Source organism: Nestor notabilis, unplaced genomic scaffold (genome assembly GCF_000696875.1).
Source record: "Nestor notabilis isolate BGI_N333 unplaced genomic scaffold, ASM69687v1 scaffold30216, whole genome shotgun sequence".
NCBI lineage: Eukaryota > Metazoa > Chordata > Aves > Psittaciformes > Psittacidae > Nestor > Nestor notabilis.
The window spans coordinates 594-11,066 of NW_009932898.1; the positions used below are offsets into that span (position 1 = coordinate 594).

At 38.2% G+C, this 10,473-nt stretch overlaps 1 protein-coding gene across 1 annotated transcript in view; it reads left to right on the plus strand.

The window, feature by feature from the left end:
- The first annotated feature begins 906 nt into the window (after positions 1-906).
- Positions 907-10,473, plus strand: part of LOC104407349 (ribosomal RNA processing protein 1 homolog B-like) — a 13,946-nt gene continuing 4,379 nt past the window's right edge. The window contains exons 1-11 of the mRNA XM_010016608.1: positions 907-981; positions 1,931-1,988; positions 2,701-2,786; positions 3,825-3,886; positions 5,443-5,572; positions 7,032-7,096; positions 7,635-7,798; positions 8,519-8,610; positions 9,379-9,476; positions 9,991-10,010; positions 10,410-10,473. The exon at positions 10,410-10,473 is cut by the window's right edge and continues 77 nt beyond it. Coding sequence (XP_010014910.1) covers positions 952-981; positions 1,931-1,988; positions 2,701-2,786; positions 3,825-3,886; positions 5,443-5,572; positions 7,032-7,096; positions 7,635-7,798; positions 8,519-8,610; positions 9,379-9,476; positions 9,991-10,010; positions 10,410-10,473 — 869 coding nt within the window. The 5' untranslated portion in view covers positions 907-951. The remainder of the gene's footprint in view (positions 982-1,930; positions 1,989-2,700; positions 2,787-3,824; positions 3,887-5,442; positions 5,573-7,031; positions 7,097-7,634; positions 7,799-8,518; positions 8,611-9,378; positions 9,477-9,990; positions 10,011-10,409) is intronic.

Here is a 10,473-nt window from a genome sequence, read left to right on the forward strand (position 1 = left end):
ATCCTACTTGGAGCTGTGTACTGTCACCTTAGAACCAAGAGTCCAGTACGTGGACACTTTAGTGGTATACCTGGAGACTACTTATGTCTAGCTGGGCCTCTCTGAGGTTTATGCTGCACACTCCGTTGGCTTTGAGGAAGCCATTCTAGACTTTGCGCCCCAGGAGCTAAACTGAAACTGGAGTGCTGGTCAAACCCTAATTAATTCCTTGAAAAGATGCTGGGGAATAGATGTTGTTTCTTCCCTTTAGCCTCTTCCCTTTCCGAATAGTATTATTTACTATTAGCCATTTAGCCACTTTTGACAGAAGGAAGAGCACATAACAACAGTCTTACAGGGTCAGGCTAGAGAGCCAAATACCCCATTATCCCATTTCTGACAGTCACCATATCTCTAGGGGTTAGCTGGGGACTAATAAGAATAAGCGAGTGCATGTTGTATTCTTCCCATGTACTTTCTGAGCCTCCAGCTATTTTTAGATCTGGAGTCTTCCTAAGCTGGACATGGTTTCGGCCTGTTCAATAGTGCGCTGTGCTTCTCTCATTGCAAAGTGCAGATTCCTTTAAGTTTGTGGAAGAAGCCTGCCAGATGGACAGGAGGGGAAGGGTTGCAGGTTAAGCTGATGCTTTAAAAATTAGGAAACAACCACAGGGAAATTGTCAGTTGGGATGTGAACCCTTTACATGTTGCAGTCAGCCCACCATGAAATGCAAATGAGTAGGAAACAAGGGTGACTCATTTCCAGAGCTCTTAGATTTACTTGCTGCAATATACTATTCAATCTAATAATAATAAAACAAAGGTTACCTTTTCTGGACTTGAAGAGAAAGCTGCATGAAAATACTTTAGTGGAGATGTGGGGTTTTTTTTCATTTTTATTCTGACTTCTTTACCGTAGGTGGCTTCAGCCAGGAAGAACTTCTAAAAATATGGAAGGGCCTGTTCTATTGTATGTGGATGCAAGATAAACCTCTGCTACAGGTGTAGTAACTGGTTTTATATTTGCTTGAGTGGGTCTCCTCTAAAATACACATTAGGGACATGCTAATTGTGAATAGTGAAAATTACCTTAGTGAGTTTTGCTCTTTTTTTTTAACTTACCCTCCTGCCCTTAAGTGGCACGTGCAGGAGAGGTGACTGTAACTGCGTGATTCTTACCACATGAACAGAATGAATGGCATCATGTTTGGAGTCACCTTCTGAATGGCAGGTGTAGCTGTTTACCTTCCAAAACCTCCAAAACCAGAACTGAAATACATACCATTATCAAGAACATCGATCTGGTAGAAATAAAACAGTGATGGCAGGTTGCCCTTAATTGGAACTACAGCGTATGTGCAACCTTTAATTAGCCTAGTTTGAAAGTTTCACATTTCCTTTTCTTTTGTTAGTTTGGTAGCACTTCCTCTACTACCAGCTTTGTCTCCACTACTGACTTTTGTCAACTACCAGAAGTTTGTCTCCCTACGTTGAAAAGATACCAGTTTTGGAGTCCCAGATCTTAGTAACCTCACTTTACCAGTTTTCAAATCACTTGTCTGTTTGCGTGAACATCGTTTCTCTCACACACAGCACAGAGAGCTCCACTTAAAATTACGCTATATGAAAATAGTACCCCTAAAGTTTTACATGATTTGTTAGTTCAAATACATGGGGCTTTTTTCCTCCTAATTTAATTTTGTCTGCTGTCAAAAAGATGATTTGTGCAGAGATCTGGCAAAATAAACATGGTTTGGTACCTTTCAATCTTTGCTTACAACTGACCAATCCCAGTGGGAGGATAACTACAGTACTAAAGTAGCTGTTAAGAGAGTATTTTTCATATGAGGGATGTTTCATGATATTCATATCTCTTGCTGGTTTCTGGTTGCATGTTTAATGAGTCCAAGCTCTGAAATGTACTATACTAACTATATTTATTTACTTTTAGGAGGAACTTGCAAACAACATCTCGCAGCTTATCCACACGATTGAGAATACAAAGATTCGTAAGTACTATTTCATTATCTAATGCTTTTTAAAGAACTTTCATCTTTGGTGATTTTGAGGCCATTATCACAGTGCTAGAATAGAGACAACCAGACATGGGTGCTGCTTTAGGTTTTTTTCTTTGCTTTTTGTCCAACTGGGGTGTGTGATTGCATTAAGGGAAGCATGAGATGCAATTTGTTTGTGGTTATTGCATGAGAAGAGTTGTATCTCCAGGGTGATAAAAGTGAGACTTTACAGGGTGGGTAGCAAAGCAAACTTGTCTCCTTTGCCATTTTACCTAGACTTACTTCTTGTGTGTGTTTCGTACTCAAACCCAGCCTTGTTTCATGAGCTGTTAAGCACCTAGTGCTCAAAATGCACTTGAAATAGAGTGTTCAGTTAATGCCAAAATCTGCATGGGCAGAAATGAGTGCAGAATGCATATTTTAACTTGTGCATACATAACACAAAATAGATACAAAGCTAGTCCTGTGATTACACATATCTTTAAGAGTAGCTGTGTGCCTTTTCTTGTGTTCTGAAGTTTAATTGAGATGTCTTTGTACCTGTATCAAGCATGTCTTTCCAGAGCAATATCCCTGTGACTAAGCAAATCCCTTGGGAAATACATCCCTTTCTCACATTGAAGTGATTTCTTGAGATTCTTTTAAGTTAGCCAAATAAAACATTGTGCCAGACATGCAGGGATTTTTTCTTACTCTCTTGCAGGACACCTGTTCATTCAGACATTTTGGCAAACCATGAACCGCGAATGGAATGGGATAGACAGTCTGCGTCTTGATAAGTACTATATGGTAATACTGTCTCTCCTGTAGCTTTTTTCTGCAAGAAACAATGTAGCCGTGGTGTGCTGGAAGGCTGCTTTATGAACATGCATTTGTGTATATTGCAAGAGAAGAAAAGTGGTCATCTTCTTCATGCATTGCTAGAGATACTTGTTCTAAGGCTTTCACTCGTGACTGCAGATCTAAAGCTGATAATGGTATATGTCATGCTGCAAGTGCTTTCTTAGAATAACTTGTTTGCCTTTCTTTATAATGTGGTGATGTTTCTCATTTATTTCTATACAGAGCATAAATATTATCTCAGAGGATACTGCATCCACATCAGTTATTTAGATCAGACTGGTTTAAAGACTTTTTTATTACTCAGTATAAATTAATTGTCACTAGAACCCCAACTTTCCTCCACCAAAGTATCCACTGTAGTACATTCAGCTATCAGAATGCTTTCTATAGGAAACACTGTATTAAAAAAAAAAACAGTAAAATGAGTGAGAGAAGAATCCTAAAAGACCTTCTTTTTTCAAGAACAAAATCACATTAATTTCTTTGAAAGAAGTTAATTGTAGGCACATTCACTGCTGGCTTTTGTTTCTCAATGCTAGCAGAAATCAGGTCTTTCAGTAAGTGAAGTGTTTTGAGCCAGTTCAGTGTAGCTCTTCTACGTATGGCTGTCTCTTAGTGCGAGTTTCTAGTAAATTAAATTCTTACTATCACCTGTCCTGTGCTGTCATCTCCAGTTTAAGCTGTAGGGTTTTTTTAGATTTGACAGTACTTAATAAAGAAATCAGGGTGATGATGCAAGAGAAAGCTGTATAGTAGAAATGGTCATGGATTTTTCTGGACTTAGGATATGAAAAGAGTTTAATGTGTTTTGAGCTTCACAGCATCCTTCTGTTGCTTGACATGATAGACAAGTCTGTCAAAATGTTCGTGAGGAAGTTTTCTACCTTGTGCTACGAAGAGGTTTACTAAGAAGTCTATTAATATTATAGTCAGAGTAACTCCTTTATTTTCATGAACATGTATAACGTATTTCGTACTTTGCAGCTAATGCGTAAGATTTTGAGGCAATCCTTTGAAGTGCTGAAAAGAAAAGAATGGGATGAAAGGTAAGCAGATTTCTGAATCTAGTTGCATCATAAAGTTGCCCAATTTACCTTTATCAAATATATTTTCATTTAGTAGATCCTTTTTCTCCATAGATGGCATTGTTGTGAAGTCTTAAGACTAAAGTCTTAAGATCACTGATGATAGATAATTTAGAAACAAAGTTATATGTTATGCTTCGTTAAGTTAAATACACACTGCAATTGATAACTGACGTTCACCTAAACCAGTATATGTTTCACAGGAAGAGATTGGAGAAAGTAATTCATGTATGCTTATGCAAAACCTGAACATAGGAACTTGTGTGGTATTCCAAGCAGTCATGAAATCTGAGGGCTCCAAATGTTTCATGGAGGTTGTTAGATCTGACTCATTTAGCAAGGATAGCTATCTGTGGAATATCACCTGAGGCTTTGGCCTCCTTTTTTCCAGCTTCACTGGAAAGATGGCCTGGAGACCTTTCACCAGCAGAGGAGGCAATGTGGGAAGAGAAGATCATGATTCCTTTCTTTGCAGAGTGAGGCAGCTCAGGAGCTGCCTTTCCCTCCTAGGTGGAGCCTAGAAGCTGCCTAGCATGTCTTCCACTTTTCTTTTAAAATGCTTTTGAAGAAAAGACTGTTAAAGTGAAATAATTTTTATGGTTTTGGAGTGCTTTAAATTCTTTTTGGAACTGAAAACGTTTCTTCTGGGCAAAATTTCAGGAGGTCTCACAACATGCTGGGGGAGAAAGCATAGAATATACACTTTGCTGAAAGATAACAAGGGTAGGCCTCAGAAAAAAGTCCCAAGTGCTGCTTAAATGCAGCAGTGACAGTATGTTTCTGATCCATGGATCCATGTCACTCCAGCAATAATTGTTATGTCTCCAGAAGTCAGTAACTGAACAGAGCCACAGCTGTTCTTGTAGACAGCTTAGTCTCTTCTGGCTTGAGCTACGGAGATGATAATTTCTTTATGCCTAACTTATCCCTCGATCTGTTCTTCAGCAAGTGTAATTGTTTTGCTCTAAGAGATGGTGGATAACATGCATTAAAGAAGGCAAACTCTGCACCGTTGAAATGAGTTTGAGAAGGATCAGTGTTAAATTTAATCCTTGAGTATGCATCAAAATGAGTATCCTGGAAGGCTATGAGGTGTTGCCCATTAGGGATGGATGAACTTGACAGCTGTGTCTTCAGAACACCCTGCTCAAATGGCAGAATCCCTCCTCCTACCCATCAATCATATAATATCTCAGTCCAAATTAGGTCTGAATTTTAAAGCAGTGATTTTCACCATAGTAAACTGCGTTGAGTGGGTTGTCTGATGCTACGAAATAATCTAGACTGTAAAAAGTTCTGATTCTGGATGGATTTTTTTTAAAAAGTTTGCTTTAAGATGTGGAAATTTGCCACTGGACTTATTTTTTACGAGTGTTGGACAATCATCTTGAACTGATAAAACTGAATGACTAAAGTTTGTTTTCAAAGCAAATAGGACATAAGAAATTGAATATTAATATCTTGTTCTTTCTTTTTCTCTTTCTCTTTTTTTCTTCATTTTTTTTTTTTCCCTCTAGTCTAATTGAACTATTCCTGCAGCTACAAATGAAAGAAATTATGGACCCAGACAGCAATGCGCCCACTGGAATAAAGTTACATTTCATTGATATCTATCTGGATGAATTGGCTAAAGTTGGCGCAAAGGAGGTTAGAAAATAAGTTGTCATTTTCTTTCTGATTAATGTTGACTGTGGCATGGAACATTTTAGAAGAAATACAATTTTTAGGTTCTGTATGTTTTTAAGTTTTAAATGTATCACAGCAACACTGAGTAAGCGTGAAGAAAATGACTTTACAATTCATGCTTTTATTCATAGTGTATACAGTGTGAATATAGTAGTTTCTTTCAAGTTCCTGAGAACTCTCCTGAGTTCCTGGCATAGTGCTCCAAATTAAGGTTGGAAATAGCGATAGAAAAGTGAGACCATTTTCATTTGTTTGTTTCAAGAGAAAGGATTTAACATCTTTTCCCTTGTGTGAACGTGTTTGGCAGTCTTTGCTTTTGCAAAAACTTACATAAAGCCTGCTCTTGGCTGATTGTGTAACACCTAATAGGGGAAGAAAGTGAGCTTTTGAAGTTGTCTAATAATTTGCTTAGTGTCAGCTTCAAATCTTGTTGGCTGTGCATTGAGCAATTTATCCTGTGCATCCAGTTGTTCATTTTGCTAATGACGATTGTCTTTCTCTGCTGTATATTGCTGTTTCAGTTGCCCTTAATTTTAGTTGGTGTTACAGTGGTGCAGGGTTTTGCAGCAACTGAAAGCCTTTTACTACAGCTGTTGCTACTGAACTTCTTCCAGAGTTTCTCCTGTTACTCCATTAGGGCGAGCTGCCACTGCCCTACACTTCATTCCAGGCTTCTGCTCATTTACCTCTTCTTGTTTCTGGCATCTGATACATCTCCTTGCAATGGATGAAGCTGTTCACAATTTTCCATGTATATTCTTTTCAGTCAGTATTGAAAACAATCCTGCCTGTAGCTTTTTTGTAGTTCCGGATTGTGGAGTGTGAGGGAGAAGATGTCTGCACAAGAGAAGTGCTTGCACTTGGAGCCCAAATAATTTCTGCAGCTCCACAGGCACAAAATTGTGGTTAAGTCAGCCATGGAATGCATGGGGAATTAGTCCCCTGACTATTTGAAATCACAGCTGATGCTCATTAATTGAATTTAGGGAAGGACTTTTGTCATCCGTGCTGCTGTAGCTGACAATATGTTTGCCCACATAGTCCAGTTAAGAGAAACCCAGATCTTATTCATGTCCGCTACAGACATTCTTTGTGATAGCTCACAAAATTACTTAAGTTTTCTCTGCCTCATATTTCCGTATCTTAAATAAGAAGCTTTGTTGTATTTCTGTGCTCAGTAGATTGAAGTCTGCAATGCAGTCAACATTTTTATAATGCTTCCAGGGAATATCTGGAAGTTAGTAGTAGCAGTGATTACAAGAACTCACTGGACACTCTTGTCAGTTGGAATCAGATAGTATGCTGAAAGACTTCGACTTAACTTCTCAAAGAAGATTCCCCTACACCAAACACTTGAGGAATTTGGGTGTACACATACAGTATTTACTATACTCCTTTTTTTTTCTTTCTAATCCTACAGCTTACAGCTGACCAGAATCTCAAGTTCATTGAACCTTTCTGCAAAATTGCTGCTAAATCGAAGGAGTAAGTTTCATGAAAGCGTAAATATTTTTCTTAAGAATGAAGAAATTCTGCATATACCACTCCACATGGTAATAAATGGATCAAAGAAGAGTCATAATATACCTTCAGAATGTAGAGAAAGAATGATACTTTACTAACGATGTGCATACTCATTTGAAGATAACTTGTATTTGTCAAAGCTATAGATAATTTTCATGGATTTATAAGAACTGTATTGACCTCGGTTGGTTTTGTCCGGTTATTTTTCATTAAACATGCATAGAACACCTGAGCTGGTTAGATTCATTGTTGTTGCAGTGTAATATAATGCAGCATGTAGACACATTTGAGAGGGAAACATTGGGAGGACACTGTTTGGATTAAAGGACTTATGTTTAGGAAGTAACAGGTTCACTTTCCTCATCTGGAGAGCTATATGCTCTTCTACTTTCCTTACCCATTTTCCCTGTGTCTCTCAAATTTCTATTTCTTAATGTGACAGGGAAGGTTATGTATGCTTTTGCCTTTCAACTCTAATCCTTGCTCTCTTGTAATGCAGTCGATGTGTGCTGCATGCTGTAGCCACTGGTATCTTTGAGATCATTGTGGATCAGTCCCCCTTTGCCATCGAGGACCTGATGAAAGAACTGGATAACAACAGTGATGAGGAGGATGTGTCTGAAGAAGACAAACAGGAAAATGAAGAGGTGCTTGAAACCAAAGGTGAGGTGGAAGTTCTAAATTGCCTTGGTAACACTTGCTATGATTTAAATGTTTCTTAAAAATACATTTATGCTCTGAACCAGGCAAGCACATTCAAAGTATTGGAGGGATAATTGTGTTTTCCATTCAAATGTGCTTAAACAAAGTGACTCCAAAAGAACATGGAATCATAGAATGGTTTGGGTTGGAAGGGACCTTAAAGATCATCTAGTTTCAACCCCCCTGCCATGGGCAGGGACACCTTCCACTAGGCCAGGTGGAACGTGTCACAGAAATCAGTGTTCTCTATAGTTCCGCAACAGTGCTAGCTGATAACCTAGTCTGGCTTTTGGCTCTTGGATATCCATAACATTTTTGAAGAAGATGAGGTTTTGGTGTTCTGTGGAAGTTTTAAATTAAAAAAAGATAATCATAAGCTGAGCAGGAAGATTTTCAATCCAGATACACTCAGATACAGAGGCAATTTTTTAAAAGGCACTTAGATAATGCCACAGTTGTGTATTGCATAATGGTGACATAAAATAGTTAAATCAGTCCAGGCTCATAAGATCACATGAAGAAAAATGTACCCGATCTTCTGTCTGTCAGAGCAGTGTGTGCTGTCTTGGTTTGAGAAAGTGACACCAAGTTCAACTGTTCTGTTAATGAAGCAGCCATGTCAAGCTGTCTCAAATAAACTAAACACTAATATACAGTCTTTTTTTTTTTTCATAATAGCAGACAGATGTTTGTCAAGAAAATCAGCGCAGAGCTCTGAAAAAACAGAGAGTGTTAATGAAAATACTGATGGTGGTATTGGGACTGTTCTTCAGGTTTGTGACTTGTTTGCTCTGTTATGGATACTCCCCCTCTGTTTTCTTTTTTCCCATCCCTTTCAAGAGGTACAGAAGTAAAGGGCATTAATCAAATAAACATGTTACAAAATTTTAATCTCCTCCATGTCTAAATTCTGAATTATTCTTTCCTCTCTCCCACACCTTCTGTTTTCCTCTGCTTCCTTCCTGTTTCAAGAGTTCAAAAATGTATGGTAAAGTCCAAGTCACTGCGGGTGTTGAAGCAATCCGCATAAGTTTCATTGAAAATAAGAGCAAAAGTAATGATACATAAGAGGGAGGGTAACATGTTGCAATCAGGGTTTTTTTAGACTCATTTCCAGTGCAGTGTGATGTTTTTGACAGATCCACCCATCAAACACACATGCAGGTAGATACACTTCATGCATCTGTGTCTTTCAAGCAAGAATTAGGACATGACACACTTTAATTCTGATATTTACCTGAATATTTGATGGAGTTCTGAAGTTGGTTGGCTTCTCTCGTGTAAGAATGAAGGTTAGGAATATTTGAGAAAGTGATACTGAGTTCAGCTGTTCTGTTAATGAAGCAACCATCTGTAAAAGTCAGTATACATGTGTGAAAGGGGTGTAAATATCAAGAGAGAAAATGTATTTTGGGTTTAAAGGAAGTGGCTGTTTAAAGGATGCATTACACTACTTGAAGTGTTGATGACATGAGTTGCAGTGGATTATCTTGCATGAATAAGCTAACTAAGAAAAGCTGTATCACACTTTCCTCCAACAGTTTGATTACAAAGCTGTTGCTGACAAACTCTTTGAATTGGCAAGCAAGAAAAATACACCTTCCCTTAACAGAAAGCGTCTGTACAAGCTGGTCAAAAAGTGAGTTCTGTTGAAATACACCTTGCATGTGCCAACTTGTCTTAAACAACTTCTACTTTGCTTTCTCTCCACCCTTCCTTGTCCCGGTGACAGTGTCACAAGAGCAGGCTTGTCTCACAGCCCTGCATAACATGCATAAGGTGCCTGAAGCCTGTGCTACTGTTCCTCCTTGGTACTAGACAACTGCAGCTACCTGAGGTGTATCTACACTGGGTGAATTTGGACTGCAGGATGTGGTGTTAGATTGTGTGTGATGAGAGAACTATTACAGATATGGGAGAAGTGTTAAATTGCTGTTTTCTCAATACTTTCAGTGATTTGGTTTGAGTTTTTGGATTTCTGAGGCTGATCTCTTCTGGGATGAGCTCTTTGTAACTTCCTGTGCAAAATATGTTGTTCCTCTTTTGACAAAACCGTAATAAGTACTGTTACACTATGTTGCTTGTGTTGTTATTGGTACTAAACCAGTAATGCTGATTTGGTTTTCCTTCTCTCCTTTCTTCCCTGCCTCCAGGTTCCAGGACTTAGCAGAAGGTAAGGTCTTGAGTAGCATACAGAGACAGTAGTTTCTTTCCATTAAAGGATATAAAATGAATCTTTTTTTTTTCTCCTTTTTTTTTCTTTTTTAAAATTTGTATTTCAAGACTATTGTTTTGGAGGGTTTGTGGGTTTTTTAAATCTCATTAAGACACATGTTTTTGGTGAGATGGCCAAATCCCCTTCACAATTTGAGCAATACTTTACTTTGTCCTTAAAACAGAGGTTATTATTTTTACTTAAACAAATAGGAATCACTCATTATTTTCTTTTGGGTCGAGTGGGAACAAGCAGTTGATTTTCTTTTATTGTAAGTTATGCTGCATATGAACAGCATAACTGTTCAAAGAAATAGAACTGTTAGTTTTCAGATACCTTATCCTTCCTTCTCAACAGGAATCTTCCCTCAAGATATTCCTGAAGATGTTTCTACAGATGAAGACGATGATGAATTCAGCAG